Below are 22,058 nucleotides of genomic sequence, written 5' to 3'. Positions count from 1 at the left end.
TTGACAGCTTCCCTTACTTCCGGAGTCCACCACCGGGTTCGGGGATTGCCGCCACAACAGGCACCGGAGACCTTACGGCCACAGCTCTGGACAGCCGCGTCAACAATAGAAGTGGAGAATATGGTCCATTCAGACTCAATGTCCCCAGCCTCCCTCTGGATCAGGTCCAAGCTCTCCTGGAGGTGGGAGTTAAAGACCTCTTTGACAGAGGGTTCTGACAGACGTTCCCAGCAGACCCTCACAATACGTTTGGGTCTGCCAGGTCTGTCCAGCTTCCTCCCCTGCCAACGGATCCGACTCACCACCAGGTGGTGATCAGTTGACAGCTCAGCCCCTCTGTTCACCCAAGTGTCCAAGACATACGGCCGGAGGCCAGATGACATGACCACAAAGTCGATCATTGACCTCCGACCTAGGGTGTCCTGGTGCCATGTGCACATATGGACACCCTTATGCTTGAACATTGTGTTCGTTATGGACAAACTGTGACTAGCACAGAAGTCCAGTAACAAAACACCACTCTGGTTCAGATCAGGGAGGCCGTTCCTCCCAATCACACCCCTCCAGGTAACACTATCGCTGCCCACGTGAGCGTTGAAGTCCCCCAGAAGAACGACGGAGTCCCCGGTTGGAGCACTCTCCAGTACCCCACCCAGGGACTCCAAGAAGGCCGGGTACTCTACACTGCTGTTCGGCCCATAAGCCGAAACAACAGTGAGAGACCTATCCCCGACCCGAAGGCGCAGGGAAACAACCCTCTCGTTCACTGGGGTAAACTCCAACACATGGCGGCTGAGCCGAGGACCCGGCCGGGCGTAGCCCGAAGGAGCGATGTGGGCCCACCCTCCAGTGAGCTCACCACTCGCAGGAGGGTTCAGAAGGGGCGGGTGTGGTGTGATTTGGGTGGCGGTCGTGGGCGGGGGCCCCGGCGACCCAATCCCCGGACGGTGACTCTAGCCATGGGGACATGGAATGTCACCTCTCTGGGGGGGAAAGAGCCTGAGCTGGTGCGAGAGGTTGAGCGGTACCGGCTAGAGATAGTCGGGCTCTCCTCTACGCACAGTCTGGGCTCTGGAATCTAACTCCTTGAGAGAGGCTGGACTCTCTTCTATTCTGGTGTTGCCCGTGGTGAGAGGCGGCAAGCTGGTGTGGGCTTATTAGATTCCTTTATTCCATATACACTATAATTACATAGCCACTACTTTAAGGAGAAGAGTGACAGCACTCTGTCAAGATGTGATCCACGATTTGAATTCTCCACGTGGAGAAGGTTATGATTGGTACTGACCCAAAGAAAAGTACTATATCTGATTTATGGACTGATAGTGATCAGGGACTGTTTGATCCCGCCCTCCTACCCCCGTCTTCACAGCGAGACTGTATATCTCTTCTCTTCTGGTCTGTATGGAGAAACGGAGCTAGCGTCGCATGGTAGCATTGCTAACAGATGTTAAACTGAATGAAAAGTGAGATATCTAAGAGGATACAGCTTAAACTTCACACTACTGACATCCGCTTTGAGTTTGTTGAAGTGCTAGTGAAGTACTGCTTGAAGAAGTGCATTATTATAGTTGCTGGCTGCAATGCTAGCAGGGCCAGCTAATAGCATTAGCTGTGAAAGTGACCGTGAGTCTCCAACACGCACCTCATCTGTACAGCTCCAAGGAGCAAGGTAATTAAGTGACAAAGAACTTTGCACATGTTTAGTTAATTTAATGTTGAGAGATAACTTACTTGTGGGTTATGGATTAAGATGGATTGCTCTTGTTGTATATTTTTTTTTGTGTTTTAGAAACTGTATTTTACTGAGTGCCGCCATTTTGTGTCGGGGCACCCAGCCTGTTAAATGAGATTGGTGAGATGTCCATTCTCTTTCCAAATAAGAGGTTTCATGAAATTTGCACCACATTGCGTTAATGTATGCACTTGACTGTATGCTGTGAGAAACTATTTTGTTACAAAAGAGATGAGTTATGGTCTACATTTTGATCATACAGTGGATAAAAGTAATGTTGTGTTGAACTTATGTGTATGTATTTTGTATGTTGAACTTCACATACAGCTATTGTGTTGAAAATTAAGGTGAAAGGTTAAAGGACCTAGGAGAGACATGGGTTAAGGTTACACAGCATGATATAAACTACTGCAGGACAGACAGTAGATAATTGAGACTCATGATATTTCTCTGACGCTGTCTATTGACAGGTCAGGTTTTTTTGTTTTGTTTTGTTTTCCCTGGATTTGATTTTTCAGTGACGTTGATGGCGAGCTTTCCCTACCAGATCTAAAGAGAGAGAAAGAGTGGCAGTGTCTTAAGATACCGCAGTGTTTCAAGATACCACAGTGGATGCTGAACGAATCCTGTTATTACTACACTTGGTGGTGTGGTAGGCCAACCTCTACAAACACTCTCACACTCAACCCCATCATTCCCATTCCCCCGGATCGACACACACACACACACACACACACACACACACACACACACACACTCCCCTTGAGCTCTGGACTTGAACATACTTTAACTTTTTTTTTTTTTTTTCCTGGATTGTGGACTGAAGCAGATGAAAGACTTACCCCGTCATCCCATGGAACTGTGAATTATGAACCGAGTGGTGGGATATTTTCCCTCAGAGTGGTGATTGTATAGTTGTTTTGTTTTGCTGAGTTAAACTGTTGAGCAGGATTTTGTCAGAGGTAAACTTGAATTCAATGGTAGCACATTTAAATTCAGGTCATAAAGGTAAACCCAGGACAGAGATCAATGATTTAAGGTGAAACTGAGCAATTGCTAAGGTGGTATTCTGTGATTTAACACAACCTGTGTTGTCATTGCTGTGAGTGGTACCTATAATTAATTTGCATGTTGTATATGTTTTTTTTTGTTTGTTTGTTTTTGTTTTTCACTTCATTACAAGAAGGCGCCCTTCAAAAGTTAATCTTTTGTCTCTGAGTCTCCAGCAGTGCTCCAGCAGCCGAACCTACTGGCCCATCACACATAATATTGCTCACTAACTTTCAGTTCCTTAAAGGGGTATTACACTGAGTTACCCACAGAACACAGACAATGTCTGCCTAGCCTTTGGACTTTGTCCTAGGAACGATGACTCTACAAATTTGAGTCTGGCCCTAAAATGCATGAGGGGTCATTGGATGTTCCATAAATTCTATTCCATAAGTTAAATAGCTGGGCAAATGGAGGAAAAGCTCCTCACCAAAATTGACTTCATGATTTATAATCTGTGTTACTGGCTTGCTATACTCATGACTTAAGGCTCTCAAAAAAGCTGTCAGATCCTGAGTATACCCCTATCCAGGAGGCATTGGACCAGCTCTCCGTTACAAAGGGTTAGGTCCCTATACCTAAAAGGTGTTTCTTTCAGAAGGGATATAAATAGGGACAGCTTAAACTGGTAGTGAGGAGAGTTGCTTAGCTTCTCATTGCCTACATCTGAACATCTACAATGCTTCCTCTGGCTTGGCACCTGACACGAATAGCCCTTGAGCCAGATACAGTCACCAGCCACACCCATTAGAGACAACTCTCCTCTAAATGTTCTGTGCATTTGTTAAGGTGCTAGGTGTAATTTTCTAGGGGCTTTTGGTAATCCCTAAGGGACTGTTACAATGTGTTGGGCTAGAGTAACCTTTAAACCTTTAAAGATATGATAAAATATGATAAAAATCACAATTCAGTGAATAAAAGATTAAAAGAGCAGAGGATGGTTAAAATACTTAGATGTAGGTGAGATTGGGAGGCCATTGAACTCAATAAGCCTTCCCTTCTTGCTGAGTCCAACTCCATGCCAGTAGATTGAACAAAATGACTCCAATATCCAAATTATAATCCATAGTTGTTTGGTTAAAATGGGTAATCGTCCTTGAGTTCCGTTATCCTTAGATCCAACTTGAGACAATTTCCCTCGGGATAAATAAAGTCTTCTTGAGTGTCTTGAAGTCCATTCTGCGATGCCAGGCTGCTCACATACTCCATCTATGATGATGTAGTAGTAGTAGTAGTTGTTGATCCTCTTGTTTTTGTAAAATCTTTGTGAAACCCTAACCTTTACCCTACTACAATGTATAAATGACTTTTGTCTGATTAATCTCTTCATTTGATTCTGTAACTGTTTATTGAGAAATGTGATGTGGCCATTAGCCCTGGGTGTTGATCATTTTGAAACTATATGACAATTTCTGTTTTATTTTACGTAATCATTGATTGTTGACTCACAATATACTCCAAGTTAAGAGGTTAATTTAAAGGAGAACTTTGGTCAATTTAATCATGCAGCTTCATTGCTCAAGCTACCCTTAACTTGCCAGTACTGAAGACGCGAACACATTTGGTCCAACCTTTACAGGGCTCCATGAATAGAGAGTTAGCATTGAACTTTACACTGTGTTTTTAGAGTCTTAACATGCTCCACATCTCACCCCAAAAGTTATGCAATATCAGCAGACACCTTACAATACAGCACTGTAGCGTGTATGACTCAAAATGAATCAAAAAAGTAGTTAAAACAGTGTGTTTGTGCAAGGAGCTACATACCGGTTTGTTGACATCTGTGTCTTCCAGAGATGTGGAGCATGTTAAGAAGCTTAAAGCACAGTGTAAAATCCTGACCCTATGCTGTTAGCTGTCAGTGCTAACGCTCCGATCACGGAGCCCTGTAATGGTTGGACCAAATGTATTTGCGTCTTCGGTACTGGCGTCTTTGGTAAAGTTTTTTTTTGAATGATGTACCTAACCTCCAGACAAAAGAGCAGCTTCTTTCCAAAGGCTGCGAGACCCCTCATTTATCCTCAGCCCTCCCCTTGACAAAAATAGTTTTAATTGTCTGACTAGGCAAGGTAAGTTTATTTGTATAGCACAATTCAGACACAAGGCAACTCAAAGTGCTTTACAGGAGCACACAATTTACATTAGAATTTGAAAATTTAATTTAAAAGACATTAAAAATTGCATTTAAAAAGAAGTAACAACATTAAGAAACACACATTAAAACAAGTAGGCTAAATTAGAAAAAGTTCAAAAGAGACACGACCATAAAATAAAAGTCACAATGCAGTGCAAAGACTTAACATTGCTTCACTTAAAAGCAGTGGCAAACAGAAATATTTTAGTCTTGATTTAAAAGAGGTGAGAGTTGGATCAGACCTGCAATTTTCAGGGAGTTTGTTACAGAAATTCAATTCAATTTAATTCAAAGCACTTTATTTGTCCCCAAGGGGCAATCTAACCCTAACCCTAACCCCATGTTTAGTTGTGACTCTAGGGAGTCAAGCAAACGGGCACCTGACGATCTCAGAGGTCTGGATGGTTCATAACACGTCAGCAGATCAGACCTGTATTTTAGCCTGAAACCATTTAGAGCTTTATAAACCAAACAGTAGGATTTTGAAATCTATTCTTTGATAGACAGAAAGCCAGTGTAAAGATCTAAGAACCAGAGTGATGTGATTTACTTTTTTGGTTCTTGTTAGGACTCGAGCAGCAGCGTTCTGAATCAGCTGCAGCTGTCTGATGGAGTTTTTGGGGAGTCCTGTAAAGACATCATTACAGAAGTCGAGTCTGCTGAAGATAAATGCGTGGACATGTTTCTCCAAATCTGCTGAGACATTAGTCCTCTTATCCTGGATATATTCTTAAGGTGATAGTAGGCTGACTTTGTAATTGTCTTAGTGTGGCTGCTGAAATTCAGGTCTGAGTCCATAATTACACCAAGGTTTCTGGCTTGGTTTGTAGTTTCCAACACTACTGACTGAAGCTAAGCAGAGACTTTTAGTCGTTCTTCCTTGGATCCAAAAACAATTATTTCAGTCTTACCTTTGTTTAACTGAAGAAAACTCTGACGCATCCAATCATTGATTTGTTCAATGCATGTACTCAGCGTTTGTATGGGATTATAGTCCCCTGGTGATATGGTTATATACATTTGTGTGTCATCTGCATACCTATAGTAGCAAATGGAATTGTTTTACATTATCTGAGCTAGAGGGAGCATGTAAACCATGAATAGTAGAAGCCCCAGAATGAGCCCTGGGGTACTCCACTTGTGATTTTCCAACCCAGTTTTTTCAGTGGTCCAGTAGTATATTATGGTCGACAATGTCAACTGTGGCACTGAGATCCAGTAATTTTAAGACTGAATTTTTTCCACTGTCTTTGTTTAAATGAATGCCATTGAGGACCTTGACAAGAGCTGTCTCAGTGCTTTGATGTGGTCAAAATCCTGACTGGAAGACATCAAAACAGCCATTTTTTATTAAGCCAGTGTTCAGATGTTGAAAAACAGCTTTTTCAATTATTTTACTTAAAACTGGGAGGTCTGATGTGGGCCTATAGTTATTCCTTACTGATGTGTCTAGATTTCTCTTTTTCAGGAGTGGTTTTATGACTGCAGTCTTCACGGCTTGGGGAAAGACACCTGAGAGAAGAGACATGTTTACAATCTGTAGCAGATCTGGAGTCATGCAGTCTGAAACTTTTTTGAAGAACCCTGCTGGTAAAATATCAAGGCAGCAGGAGGAAGATTTCAAATGCTGCATAATGTCTTGCGCTTTTTTTTAATTGATTGGATCAAATTGTGTCATGGTATTAGAGTTGGTTTTAGATGGACAAAACGACAACACACCTCCTGTACCTGGTACAGTGGCACTGACTGCTTATCTAATTTTCTGAATTTTGGCAGTGAAGAATGATGCAAATTCATCACAGGCCCTGGTAGACACATGTTCAGATGCTACTGGCACAGGAGGGTTTGTTAGCCTGTCGACAGTAGCAAACAAGGGACAAGCATTATTTTTGTTCTTGGTGATAATGTCTGAGAAGAAGGACTGCCTTGACTTTTTCAAGTCTAAATTAAAAATGTAAAGTCTCTCTTTATAAATGTCAACATGAACCTGGAGATTTGTTTTTCGCCACCTGCGCTCAGTTTTTCAACAATTCTTCAACCCATCTTGACTAGCGTGGCATTTCTCCAAGGAGATTTTTTCTTACCAGAGATCACCTTCACTTTAGTGGGTGCAATGGCATCACTGACATTTGTAATTTTGGAATTCAAATGATGTACAAGGTCATTTACAGAGAACCTGGAGAGGAGGGGTATGGAAGAGAAAGCCTCAATGAATATGTCACCAGTGTTTTCAGTGATGTATTGCTTTGAGACAGCCTCAGTTTGAACATTTGTGTACACAGATATATCACTCTCAATGAAAACACAGTAATGGTCTGAGAGAGCAACATCAGATACCAGAACTTTAGAAATGTTCAGACCCTTTGAGATAACTAAGTCTAGGATGTGGCCCCTGTTGTGTGTGGACTGTGTCACATGCTGAGTGAGTCCAAAGTTATCGAGGACACAGCACAGTTCTTTAGTCCATCTGTCCTCAGGCTTGTCGACATGGATGTCACCAACAATTAATACACGATCAAAGTCAGTGCAGATAAGAGACAGTAACTCAACAAAGTCATGAAATAAATACATACAGTATTTAGGTGGGATGTCAATGTTTAGAAATATAGCTCAAGTTTACCTGAAGAGCAACATATTCAAAAGATGTAAAACTTCCATAAAACATCTGCTTGCATTTGAGTATCTCCTTAAACTGAATACTAACACCTCCTCCTTTTTTATGCATTCTAGTTTCACTTATGAAAGAGAAATTTTGAGGGCTTGATTCAGTGTGAACAGCTGCACTGTTATCCTGGTCTAAACAAGTTTCAGTTAAAAACATAAAATTAAGATTGTGCTTGATGATAAAATCATGTATTAAAAAAGATTTTTCTGCCAGAGACCTGATGTTCAATAGAGCTAAAGTTACAGTATCAAAACCAACTGTGAATTTTTTTTGCGACAGTTTGTGGCTGATGAGGAATGGGAGCTAAATTTTATGGATTGGCAAATTTAGTTAGGCATTTCCTGTTTCACAGCACAGGAATTATGGAGGCAACCTGAACTCCAAGGGGTCCTGGCTTTTCTTGGGGGAAAACAGTAGTGATATCAACTTTGTAGCTTGGACCCGACACATGCAAGCATTAATTGTTCTGTCTACATGGACAGGATGTGCTCCACTGTTTTCAGACTGTAGAGACCGAGGAGGATTCTGAGGAGATGGAGGGGCGCAAGGGCGTAAATTTGCATAGGGAAGGTAGGGACAAGTCACAACCAAAGTTTGGGAAAGACAGAGTTGTCCCTACCAATATTTTGATATATCTTAATAAATAAATAAATACATACATACATACATACATACATACATACATACATACATACATACATACATAATGCATTGAATAAAATATTTTTCGCAAACACATTCGTAGTATTAAACGTAGAGAACTATTTTTCCAACGTGCCCTCTCATGGCAATCTTCAGTGTTACCTGCAAGGCAACATATTTATATATTTATGGCTGAAGGGTAATCACGTTCTCAGCACATGAAGGTATCCCAGTGTTGCCAACTTGGCGATTTTTCACTTGACTTAGCGACTTTTCAGACGCTCTTAGAGACTTTATTTCTGAAAAGCGACTAGCAACAAATTTAGTGACTTCAGATTATCGGGGGAAAGAAGAGTAATATATTATGTTGTAATTCACATGCAGCTCAGAGTCATCGCAGACCACAGCTCTTCTGCAGCTGCTCCGGGTCTCTCCCCTCTCGCGCAGCTGTGCAGGCCGGTGTGTGTGAGGGCTGACTGGGGCAGCAGGAGAGGACACCGTGGCCACTCACTCTGTGGATTTGAGACCGGATAGCTGCCGTTTACTCTGTTTCATCTGTTAATTCTCTGACTTCTTAGTCTTTCATGGTTCCACTGGTACTTTACCGGTAATAGCCTTAAACTGCAGAGTCTAGATCACATTTGATCTTCTCTCTCTCCCTTTCTCCAGATTAGGATGTTCCTCTATCTTGTAAAAGTGTACATAGTTTGTTTGCTCTTCTCCCTCCCTTTACTGATTTTACTTCAAATATATGTGTCCCTGTAGTGAGTTTGTGATTATTTGGTAAAGATTTCTCTAGCAAGCTTTTGTATGTATGGCTTAAAATAATCTCCCCCTCACTACAACAGACACAACAAGGAAGCCCCTCCTTTAGCAAAAAGTAGTTTATTCAGGCAGTATACTTGAAGTGTACTTTTTTATATACTATATTTGATATACTTAAGAAAAGTATAGTGAAGTATACTTGGCTCATACTGAAAAGTATGAATAATAGTCTAAGACTAAGTACATTCGTACTTAGACTTACACTTATACTTTAATACTAAAGCTTATACTTGTACTTGCGGGATAATTCACATCCTTGTTCTGTGGTTAAATTGTGTTGAGTTAACAAAGATGATAAAAATTTGGCACTGTGAGTGAAGGGGTGTTTTCCGGGGGAGACTTCCTATCTGTTAAGTTGTCAGTGTGTGTGGTAATAATTGGCAAATGTCTGACCAGAACATGCCAAATTACAAATACTAATACTTAGTATATCTTGATCTGAGTGCAGATTAAGGTGAAGTCATTGACTTGTGTTTACATTTAAGTTAACAGAGTAAAGATGTTTTTCACTACACACATTTGCATTGAGGTATTACCCCAGTTATAAACTTACATGTTAATAAATTAAAATGTGGACTAGAAGTATATATTTAATACACTAGTAGTATATAGATGAAAGTACTTGAAAGTGTATTTCTGTAAACTTAAAATGACCTTATAAAGTATACTTAAATTATACTTTTATAAACTTAAAATGTTCCAATTTAGTCCGAAGAAGTATTAAATTAGTATACTTTCTATTACGCTACAAGTACATGGTCCATAGTATCCCTGCTATACTTAATAAAATGAACTTCAAGTGTACTACTTTTTGCTAAGGGCTAGTCTAACATTAGTTAGGAAAATAACAATGTTATCAAGGTGTCAGTGTAGTGAATGTAGGCTAGTAGCTAACTGACTGTGGTTCTATAATGTAATGCTAATTGTGTCCTCTCTATTCTTGTTTTGAATTTTGAATTACGAGGGTTAAACTAGTGAGTAACTGGCTAGTAAGTCTGAATCACTGCACACAGGAAAAAACGGCAGCATGAAGCTACACATCTAGAGCAGCTGATGATGGATCAGGACAGAGTTTCAGGTGAGGTGTTGACGATGTTCAGTTAGCAATTTTGTTTGGAATAAAGATGGCATAAGCATTACAGTTCTTTGTTTTAGGATGCCTTGCAGTTGTAACATATGAATCTCATCTTCATGCTGGTTATTTTGAAAATAAATGTTGGATTTGCATAATTAAAATGTTACACAAATGTTCTTTCTTATAAGTTTGATATGTGTAATGTATATTGATGATATTGAAGATGACATTTTATTCATTGATGCATTATTCTGAAATGCATTCAGGAAACTCAGAATTCCAGTACAGATTTAGTGCAGGTTGAGGATGTTTGGGTTCTTTTTTATATTGGCATTTTTTCTATCATCTTTTTGAAGGTTGGTTCCATAAAGCCTAAACCTTTGCTATTCCCTTAATATACAACATTTTTTTCTAACAACGTTAATTAAAATGAGTGTAATGCATATAAAGATTACATATTATTCATTGATGCATTATTTTGAAACATATTCAGGAAACTCAGAAAATGGGGGGGAGGTGCTGAGACCAAACTTACGCCCTTGGAGGGGCACGATAACATTTTGGTGATGGTTGTTTCAAGATTGGCAGATTTGGACAGGGTGTGAGTCTGAGTCCAACATTGACAAGCTTTTTCATTCAGGGGGTTGTTGGAGAGTGGAAGTTCCCTGAGGGGAACTCCTCCTCCTGGCACAGCTGTCTTGTTTGTCCGTAGCTAATCTCAGGCACTAGTAGTTCTCCCTCTGAGGGCTGCCTTAACAGTTGTTTTTGTTTGTGTTGTCCTTGGAAGGAGGAACTGATGTGTGGTGAACTGAGTAGAATATGTTGGAGGTTAACAACCTTATTCCTGGCTTGTTAAGGCAGAATCCATCTTCCTTAAAGAGGTGTCTGCGTTCCCAGAAAATGTTAAAATTGTCAATTAAGTTCACCAATTGAGCGGCACATGTAGCTTTGAGCCATTTGTTCAACATCAACAACCTGCTGAATCTCTCATCACCTCTTCGGACAGTCGGTAAAGGGGCACTGACAAACACCACAGTATCAAGAGATCTGACTTTATTCAACAGATCACTGAAGTCTTGTTTCAATACCTCAGATTGTTGCTTCACAACATCACAGGCCCCTGTGTGTAAGATGAGAGATTTTGCTGTTGGATGATCAGCAACAATATCCAGAATTCTTTCTGAGATGTCAGAGACCATATCGTTGGTAAAACAGAGAACTTTGGTGTTCTTCTTGCTACAAAAGCTATTCACCTCCTTCACAGCAACATCACCCACTATCAGTGTTTGTGGCCTAGTCATTGGCTCTCTCTCCGGCCTTTTACTTTTGGATGTGGTGTCGTACCTTTCCTTGTTCTTGGACAGAGTGCTTGCGAGGTCTTGATAAAGTGGAGCAAATCTGTTCTCCAATTGTATTTTTGTTATTTGGATAGGTTTGCGCTTACTTTTTGTTTTCACTGTTGTCCATGGCTGTTTCATCTTTGGTACAGGCATTGAGGAGGCATTCTTTTCAGAGCACAGTGCAGGCCAACCAGTTGCATCACAGATGTCAGGGCGCTGGGCTTTGTCTGTTACTTGTTCTCCCAAAAACAATTTATCTTTAGGCTTTGCGCCAAGAGTATTCCAGCGAGGAATAATTTTCCTTGGTGGACCTTGGTTTCCAGCACAACAATTTTCTGAAGGATCTTCTGAAAGTCGTCCATGTCAAAGGGAGGCAGTGGAAAAAAAAGCAAGCAGAGGCAAGAGCAAGCAGAAAACCGTCTGCTCCCGAGCAGATACAGGAAGTGTTGCAATTGGACTAGTCCAACATGGATAAGTCAGAATCCAACCCAGGAATTAAGAAACGTGAAAACAGCTGGCCTTCTCAATGACTGTATTCTTTTCTGATGTGGGTCAAATAGAGGCATCGGTATTAAACTGCGACTTGTTTCATAACAAGTTAAGAGTTCCTTGTAGTACGGTTGACTTGTTTCAAATGCTCACAGTCAACAGGATGCTAGTACATCTGCGTTTTCCTGCTTTCGTGTTTGTCTTTTGCCTACTTTTTGATGATTCTCTTTGTGCATACAAATGTTCTGTTCTCCTGAAACATGTAAATTGCAAGTGTCGCAAAAATAATAAAAGCACCCTAATTCCCCAGCTACTACAAATGAATATGTAGACAAAACATTAACTTACACTTGTTCTGTTGGCCAGTGTGAGTCTTCCTCTATCCTGAGGGGTTCAGCCAAGTGTGCTGCTGTCCGACCCTGCACAGAAACACACACACACACACACACACACACACACACACACACACACACACACACACACACGTAAGGATGATCTGAATTTGAGTTACATTCACAAACATAACATGAAATCCTTCCTATCATGGTACTAGACAAGTGACTGAATTTGCTGAGATCGGGAGTAAGATCAGGAAATAGGAAAATTCCTGAGAACTTTGGTATGAGGCATAAGGTACATCATTTCAATATCCTGCTATGTTGAATGGATCAACATATCAGCATACACAGGCACACTGTGACAGAACATATTTTATCTGTACAGCTGCTCCTCCTGTTGTACTGTTTTGTAAGATATTCAACTTTTATTAACTGACATAATGTGGCAACTTTGGTGGTAGACACCTTTAAAACATATCAAGGATGTCAGGAACTCAGGATGAAAAGCAATCTAACACAGGAATCAAGTAGTTCAATGATACATGGCCGACTGACAACTAGACTTCACTCTGAGTGTGGCATTAACAGAAAACTGAAGCAAACACTGAGAAAATGGGCAGCTCAAGAACATGAAATCTTGCCTTGATGTAGTTGATGAATTGAGTACTGAGAGCAGAATCTCTGTAGCTGAACTGGTCCCTTGAGGTTTCTGTAGGGCTCTCCTCAATTAGACAGACTGAGTCAGAGTTTGGGTCTGCAAGAATGGAGAAAACATGAACTTGAATGCCTTAAACTGACATGTTGGCAGTCTCAGGCATTGTCTGAAATCACTTGCTATTTGTAGACATATTTAGTATCCACTATTTTTTTTTTGTACGCATGTCATGTTTTTCCCCATGTCTGTTGGCAAGTTGGTTTGTCAGTACGATTATCCAAAAAAATGCAAAACAAATGAATAGACCCAAAAAACTTTTGGAGCTTATCTGGAAAAATGGATGGATCTGGCAGTTTTCTCTCTCACTGTCTTTCCTTCACAGCCCCCCACAAAATATTATGTTGGGTGTTATTGCTTCTGCATATTCATACACTATATTACCAAAAGTATTCGCTCACCTGCCTTTACTCATTCTATGAACTGAAGTGCCATCCCATTCCTAACTCATAGAATTCAATATGATGTCGGTCCACCTTTTGCAGCTATTACAGCTTCAACTCTTCTGGGAAGACTGTCCACAAGGTTGAGGAGAGTGTTTATAGGAATTTTTGACCATTCTTCCAAAAGCGCATTGGTGAGGTCACACACTGATGTTGGTCGAGAAGGCCTGGCTCTCAGTCTCCGCTCTAATTCATCCCAAAGGTGTTCTATCGGGTTCAGGTCAGGACTCTGTGCAGGCCAGTCAAGTTCATCCACACCAGACTCTGTCATCCACGTCTTTATGGACCTTGCTTTGTGCACTGGTGCACAGTCATGTTGGAAGAGGAAGGGGCCCGCTCCAAACTGTTCCCACAAGGTTGGGAGCATGGAATTGTCCAAAATGTTTTGGTATCCTGAAGCATTCAATGTTCCTTTCACTGGAACTAAGGGGCCAAGCCCAGCTCCTGAAAAACAACCCCATACCATAATTCCTCCTCCACCAAATTTCACAGTTGGCACAATGCAATCTGAAATGTACCGTTCTCCTGGCAACCTCCAAACCCAGACTCGTCCATCAGATTGCCAGATGGAAAAGCGTGATTCATCACTCCAGAGAACGCGTCTCCACTGCTCTAGAGGCCAGTGACGGCGTGCTTTACACCATTGCATCCGACGCCTTGCATTGCACTTGGTGATGTGTGGCTTGGCTGCAGCTGCTCGGCCATGGAAACCCATTCCATGAAGCTCTCTGCGTACTGTACTTGGGCTAATCTGAAGGTCACATGAAGTTTGTAGCTCTCTAGCAATTGACTGTGCAGAAAGTCGGCGACCTCTTTGCACTATGCGCTTCAGCATCCGCTGACCCCTCTCCGTCACTTTACGTGGCCTACCACTTCGTGGCTGAGTTGCTGTTGTTCCCAAACGCTTCCATTTTGTTATAATAGAGCTGACAGTTGACTGTGGAATATTTAGGAGCGAGGAAATTTCACGACTGGATTTGTTGCACAAGTGGCATCCTATGACAGTTCCACGCTGGAATTCACTGAGCTCCTGAGAGCGGCCCATTCTTTCACAAATGTCTTGTTTCACAGTCTGCATGCCTGAGTGCTTGAATTTATACACCTGGGGCCAGGCCAAGTGATTAGAACACCTGATTCTGATCATTTGAATGGGTGAGCGAATACTTTTGGTAATATAGTGTATGTTCCCTCTAAAAAAAAATTTAAAAAAGGAAAAAAAGCCAGAGAGAAGTACTGTGAATTACATTTCAGCAGTGAAACTGGGTACTAGCTTACTTGTCGTCAAACTGGCAAAATAAAAAATAAAAAAAATAGCCCTATGCCACTTTTTAAAATCCTTAGGTTTGATGATTGATGGCTGGATAGCATATTATTATTGGTTGAAATGAGTTGGTTCAGGCTAAGTGCATGTGACATTTAGTAGTAAATTATGGTTAAGCAGTCATGTGTGATTTAAAATTTAGAATGAGGGCAAAATTTATAATGAAGTTGCTATGACAACGGCCGCCAACATTTCTTTTAGTCTTGTCTACAATAGAGATTCACTCATCAAAATCTGAAAAGGAAGAATGGATTTTTTGAGTGCAGCAGACTGCAAAATGATTTCAACCAGCAGCATCTGTCAGCAAATTGTCACCGAAAGCAATGTGATCACCCCAAGAAAAGAGCAAAGAGAGCTGGGATCATAGCAAACCTGACCCGACTGGGGATCTAAAGCTGTTCCTCAACCAAGCTTTCTTCTATCGCTGTAAACCTGACTCAAAGTTTTGAAAAGTGAAAAACAAATGAAAAAAAGTGAAAAAAATTGAGGCAATCGATTGCCTCAATTCTTTAGAGTTCTGATAACTTATTCGGGTTTACAGTGTAGCTTGTTGCAGGAAAATAAAGTGGATGATGTACTGTGCACACATCCTTACAGATACATGGTAAACTCTTAACATCCCAGATCAAGACATTGCAATGGATCGGCTGACCTTTTTCTAAGCCAACAGTGCACTTGACTATAGTAAATGGAGAGGATGAGGGCTATGTGTCTACATAAATAATGCTTGGTGCTCAAACACAGCTTAACTAGATGGTTTCAGCAGATGCTGAATTTTGATACCAAGATGTGGACCATATAATCTGCCCAGGAAATTCACCACTGTTTTTAAGTTTTTGAACATTTCTTTGCATTGCATTTCCTCAGCATCTACATGACTAAAAAGCTTGATGGAATTTTCATTGTACCAGATATCATAACCATTTAAACTAAATTCTACCTGAGTCAAAATCCCCACCAGAGGAAGAAGTATTCTGCACAATGTGTATAAAAATATTCCCTGCAGCTACATCTATTTCTCTACTTCAACTGCTTACTTACCCATGGTTGATAAAGCGGGTCAATCCGTCAGTTAAAACTATTAGTGGACAGACAACAGCCCTCCTGGACTATTAGTCTTGAGGAATTTAAATCTTCAGTGACACTATATATCAACAAACGTGTTCATAACATAGTGATCACAAAGACAGTAAGACTATTCCTCAACCAGAAGGTTTGGAAGAATGGAGAGGTGAGGGCTCTATCCAGCCAACAAAGCTGTTTTAGACAGGTGACCAGATCACCAGAGCAGAACTGAAGACTGGTATCAAGGAGGCAAATAGGAGACATCAGCAGAGACTGGAGAAGGACCTCAACACCAAATGCACCAAAGATATGTGGCAGCAATTAAAATGTCATAGGCTACTGCAACATGAGGTTTCACATCATGTGTGAGGCCTAAACACATTTTATGCTTGTCCTGATCTAAAAAAAAAAAAAAAAACTCAGCCTACTTCTATCTGCTGGAGTCTACGCTACGGACTGCTGGAGCTGTGGTGAAATGAGCCAGGGGTGTGGCAAGCTTTTCAAAAGTGTGGGGGGTGGATTTGGTTTGGGGGGATCACCTACAAATTGTGTGTTATTGTCAGGACTCCTGTTTTTGTTTGTTCTTGTGTCTGGTTTTTGGTTTCTTGTATATGATTTACATCTTTGTATCATGTCTTGTGTTATGTTTTGTTTTTTCCATGTCTTGTGTCTCATGTTTTGATTTTCCATGCCCTTATGTGTCCTTTAAGTTTCTCCTACGTTCTCCCCTCTGGCTCCCTCTGTCTGTTGTCTTGTTCCCTCCTGGTCTGTTCCTCTGTGCTCCTCCCCCTCATTATCACACCTGGCTTCCTTCCTCCTCTCTCTCCTCACCTGTTCCTCGTCATGTCATTAGCGTCTGTGTATTTAGTCTCTGTGTTCCCCTCACTCCTTGTCCAGTCATTGTTTTCTGTTTTCTGTTTGCTCCTGATCCTTGCTCCTGTTCCTTGCGCCTGTTCCTTGCGCCTGTTCCTGTTCATGCTCCTGTTCTGTTTGGTAGGTTTTGGATTTATTTCGTATTTTTTCATGTTTGATTTGTACTTTGACATTGATTTGAACTTTGTATTTTTGCTTTGCTACTTTGTCTCGTTCTTAGTTGCTACTTTGTTTTTCCATCCCCGTTTGTCCGCTTTTGGGTTTTGTAAACAGCTTTTAAATAAAGCTCGCCTTTTGTTTTCCTGATCTTGCCTCCGGTAACTGCGTTTGGGTCCAACTCCCCTTCCTTAGTCTTCCCTTTTTACCCCAACCTGACAGAATGACTGGACCATATAAAATGGACCCAGCAGTTAATGGCTTGGAGATAATCCGTTGGTACCAGGTCTTTGTTACTAACCCCACTAGCAGGGCTCGGCAGATAGCGGCTAGCAAACTTTTCTTTCAAGCCTATGACTCAGCCCATGCCTCAGCCACAGCCAAGCTACCAGCCCAAGGCCATGCCTCAGCCCAGCTACCAGCCCAGGCTTCTGTCACAATCCGGGACAAGCCCTCAGTTTCCCCTTTTTGTGGAACCCGGCTGGCCTACAAAGTGCCCCCACCAAGAAAGCGACGAGCCCGTCCACGTCCTGGCTCCCTGAAGTCAGGCTCAGGGGCCTCAGCCCATGCCTCAGCTCCAGCCACAGCCGAGCTCCCAGCCCAGGCCTCAGCCACAGCCGAGCTCCCAGCCCAGGCTGCAGCCACAGCCGAGCTCCCAGCCCAGGCCTCAGCCACAGCCGAGCTCCCAGCCCAGGCCTCAGCCACAGCCGAGCTCCCAGCCCAGGCCTCAGCCACAGCCGAGCTCCCAGCCCAGGCCTCAGCCACAGCCGAGCTCCCAGCCCAGGCCTCAGCCACAGCCGAGCTCCCAGCCCAGGTCTCACCCACAGCCGAGCTTCCAGCCCAGGCCTCAGCCACAGCCCCGTCGACACTTGCCAGTGGCCCCCAGTCGGCGTTCCGGTCGACACCTGCCAGTGGCCCCCAGTCGGCGGTCCGGTCGACACCTGCCAGAGGTCTTCAGTCGGCGGTCCAGATGGCACCAGTTCCTGCACCTCGGTCAGTGGTCTGACCGAGGCCTGTTTCTTCTCCTCAGTCAGAGGTTCAGCCGAGGCTCACGCCAAGTCTAGTTCCTGCACCTCGGTCGGAGGCCCAGCCGAGGCCTGAACCTGCACCTCGGTCAGAGGCCCGGCCGAGGCCTGTACCTGCACCTCGGTCGGAGGCCCGGCCGAGACCCCTGCCAAGTCCAGTGCCTGTTCCTGCACCTCGGTCGGAGGCCCGGCCGAGGCCCATGCCAAGTCTAGTTCCTGCTCCTCGGTCGGAGGCCCGGCTGAGTCCCATGCCAAGTTCTGTGCCTGTACCTGCACCTCGGTCGGAGGCCCTGCCAAGGCCCATGCCAAGTCTAGTGCCTGTTCCTGCACCTCGGTCGGAGGTCCATGCCAAGTCCAGTGCCTGTTCCTGCACCTCGGTCGGAGGCCCGGCCGAGGCCCATGCCAAGTCTAGTGCCTGCTCCTGCACCCGGCCGGAGGCCCTGCCGAGGCCCATGCCAAGTCCAGTGCCTGTTCCTGCACCTCGGTCGGAGGCCCGGCTGAGGCTAGTTCCTGCTCCTCAGTCGGAGGCCCGGCCAAGTCCCACGCCAAGTCCTGTGCCTGCACCTCGGTCGGAGGCCCGGCCAAGTCCCACGCCAAGTCCACTGCCTGCTCCTCGGTCGGAGGCCCGGCCGAGCTTCACGCCAAGTCCAGTGTCTGGTCCTTGGTCGGAGGCCCGGCCGAGTCCCACGCCAAGTCCAGTGCCTGCACCTCGGTCGGAGGCCCGGCCGAGTCTCACGCCAAGACCAGTGTCTGGTCCTCGGTCGAAGGCCCGGCTGAGTCCAGTGCCTGCTCCGCGGTCGGGGGCCTGGCCAAGGTTGTTTGTTGCCAGAGACCCTTCATCGGCTCCCAGGCCACCAGCTCCCGGCAAAACTCCGTTGGTGGTCTGGCCAAGACCCTTGAGGGTTTCCCAGCCAGTGGTCTGGTCGCCAGTGGGTCTCAGCCCACGCCTTCGCCACCGGCCTCCAGTGGGTCTCAGCCCACGCCTTCGCCGCCGGCCTCCAGTGGGTCTCAGCCCACGCCTTCGCCGCCAGCCTCCAGGGGGTTCCAGCCCGCACCTTTGCCTTTGCCTTCGTCACCATCCTCCAGTGGGTCTCAGCCCACGCCTTCGCCACCAGCCTCCAGGGGGTTCCAGCCCGCACCTTTGCCTTCGTCACCAACCTCCAGGGGGCTCCAGCCCGCGCCTACGCCTACGCCTACGCCTTCGCCTTCACCTACGTCACCAGCCTCCAGGGGGCTCCAGCCCAAGCCTTCGCCGCCAGCCTCCACGGGGTTCCAGCCTGCACCTTCACCTTCGCCATCGTCGCCGCCCTCCAGCGAGTTCCAGGCCGAGCCTACGCCTTCGTCGCCAGCCTCCAGCAGGTTCCAGCCTGCGCCTTAGCCTTTGTCGCCGGCCTTCCATGGGTTCCAGCCTGCGACTACACCTTTGTCACCAGCCTCCAGTGCACCTCAGCCCACGTCCCCGGTATTCAGTACATTTCAGCCCATGCCGCTTCTGCCAGTTTCCAGAGCCCCTTCGCCTTCGTCCTCGCCACAGACCTCCAGAGCGCCTTTGTCTTCGGCCCCCAGTACGCCTACATCTTTGTCTTCGTCACCGGCCTCTAGAATGCCTTCATGTTCATAGTAGGCCTCTAGTGGGCCCCAGTCCACGTCCCTGGTCTCTAGTGGGCCCCAGTCCTCGCCTCCTCCCTCCTGTTTGTTTGGACCTTGGCCCTCCTCCAGACCCCCTCCACCCTCCTGGCTTTGAGTCTGGGTCATGGTGCTGCGTAGCCATGTTGTCAGCCTCTGAAGGCTGCTGAAACTCCTTTCTGACTCTGCTGATGACACAGCTAGGAATGTGCCACTTCTACACAGTGCTAGAAGTTAATGCCTCTCTTTTATACATTCACACACAAACAAATATATTTGAGAAACACAGGTACCAAAAAAAGTATGTAACGTTCTCTGATGATTATAAACATTAATTACTCCTAATATGTTCATCATACAGGTAGCCACCAAACCAACGTATGTATTTTTATAATGTTATTATGATCGTTTACAGCTGCCAATGTATGTAATGCCATTACTGTGATGATAAACAACAGTTAAATGTCGAATCTGTTGATAATAACTAAAGCCTGACATGTAAATGTGAATCTGTGGCTAACATGCCCCCTGTCCTGCTGAACCAGGAGTCATCTTACATGGAGATAGGTCCCTTCCCTTCTGCAGTCCAAGAGGATCTAGCTGAGCAGCTGCATGCAGAGCTTCGAACATTTGAGGTGAGAGAAGCAGCCCTCACATACTCCAGCAAATTGGCCAACCCATCCAGGCAACCCCAATCAATTAAGGGACCACAGCCAGCAGACCTGCAGCTCCCCATGGTACTGTCCCTGACTGTTCGACACCAGACGGCTATTAAGAGCCTCTTTTGGCCTGCCTGATGGACACAGGTGCCCCGCCTCCGAGCAGTGTATTGCAGACCAGTTTCCAATGCAGTGTGAGTAGTTTTGGGTCCATGAGCGAGCTGTATGCAGCATACACACCATTTAACCAGTCTACAGCCCCACCGAGAATGGGGGTCAAAAGTTCCCATCACCATAGCGACTCGTATTAAGGCAGCCACCAGATCAGGCCCCCAAAGATGCCAAGTAATTAGCCAGCAGAGTTAGCACAGAACCAGGTGTTGAGAGCTCAAACCACCCCAGAGCCAGGCAAGACAAAGATAGCAGACCACTACAGGTCTTTCTTGTGCACTTTTCTTAAGCTGAGTACTTGTTCAGCCTACTTCTTGACTGCCCAGATGTGCCTCAAAGTGAACATTCTAGTTCCCAGACACAAAAGCCTTTGACCATGAACTACACTGCTCACAAAAATTAAAGGGACACTTTTTTTATTGGGCCTGGCATGAAATCAGTTAAACCTGTCTGATAATTTTCTGGTTGGTTAAGCAGCTGAGGGCATCGTTAATCACTTTCAGCTGTATTGGTGTTCATGGAATTAACAACAGGTGCACCACAGTGGCAACAATTAGAAAACCCTCAAAACAGGACTGGTTTTACATGTGGAGGTCATTTCAAGTTTCTCCCTCTTGATCTTTTTTGGCGGATTTTTCACTCATGCTGGTTTTGGCTTGAGTAATTATCTCTACTGGCAGTATGAGGCGATTCCTTAACCCTACAGAAGTTGCACAGGTTGTCCAACTTCTCCAGGATGGCACATCCACACGTGCTGCAGCAAGAAGGTTTAATGTGTCTCCCAGCACAATCTCCAGAACATGGAGGAGATTTCAGGAGACTGGTGGTTATTCTCGGAGAGCTGGACAGGGCCGTAGAAGGTCCTCAAGCCATCAGCAAGACCGATACCTGCTCCTTTGTGCAAGGCGGAACAGGCTGAGCACTGCTCATGCCCTACAGAATGACCTCCAGAGGGCCACTGGTGTGAATGTCTCTACCCAAACAATCAGGAACAGACTTCATGAAGGTGGCCTGAGGGCCCGACGTCCTGTAGTGGGCCCTGTGCTCACTGCCCAGCACCGTGGAGCTCGACTGGCATTTCCTGAAGAACACCAGAATTGGCAAGTCCGCCACTGGTGCCCTGTACTTTTCACAGACGAGAGCAGGTTCACCCTGAGCACCTGTGATAGACGTGAAAGAGTCTGGAGAAGACAAGGAGAACGTTATGCTGCCTGCAACGTCGTTCAACATGACAGGTTTGGTGGTGGGTCAGTGATAGTCTGGGGAGGCATATCCATGGAGGGACGCACAGACCTCTACTGCCTAGGAAATGGTTCTCTGACTGCCATAAGGTATCGAGATGAAATCCTTCAACCCATTGTCAGACCCTACGCTGGTGCAGTAGGTCCTGGTTTCCTCCTAATGCACGACCGTAACGGCCTCATGTGGCAAGAGTATGCAGGCAGTACCTGGAGGATGAAGGAATTGAAACAATTGAATGGCCTTCACGATCCCCTGACTTAAACCCAATAGAACATCTGTGGGACATTATGTTTCGGTCCATTAGGTGCCGCCAGGTTGCTCCTCAGACTGTACAACAGCTCAGGGATGCCCTCACACAGATCTGGGAGGAAATGCCACAAGACACCATCCGTCATCTCATTAGGGGCATGCCGCGATGTTGTCAAGCATGCATACAAGCTCGTGGGGGCCACACAAGATACTGAAAAGCATT

General features: G+C 44.8%; 1 protein-coding gene across 13 annotated transcripts in view; it reads right to left on the bottom strand.

The window, feature by feature from the left end:
• lrch1 (leucine-rich repeats and calponin homology (CH) domain containing 1) overlaps window positions 1-22,058 on the bottom strand; it is a 251,315-nt gene that overhangs the window by 92,950 nt on the left and 136,307 nt on the right. For all 13 annotated transcript variants that reach the window (XR_005076873.1, XR_005076874.1, XR_005076876.1 and 10 more), the window contains exons 9-10: window positions 12,935-13,047; window positions 12,304-12,374 (exon numbers count right to left, since the gene is read on the bottom strand). Coding sequence is in view for 9 of the 13 variants with exons in the window: in XM_037109402.1 (XP_036965297.1) it covers window positions 12,304-12,374; window positions 12,935-13,047 (184 nt within the window). In the remaining 4 variants the exon portion in view is untranslated. The remainder of the gene's footprint in view (window positions 1-12,303; window positions 12,375-12,934; window positions 13,048-22,058) is intronic.

This window comes from Acanthopagrus latus, chromosome 9 (genome assembly GCF_904848185.1).
Source record: "Acanthopagrus latus isolate v.2019 chromosome 9, fAcaLat1.1, whole genome shotgun sequence".
Lineage (NCBI taxonomy): Eukaryota > Metazoa > Chordata > Actinopteri > Spariformes > Sparidae > Acanthopagrus > Acanthopagrus latus.
Note: the sequence above shows the minus strand (reverse complement) of the source record. Positions and strands in the feature narration are given on the sequence as shown.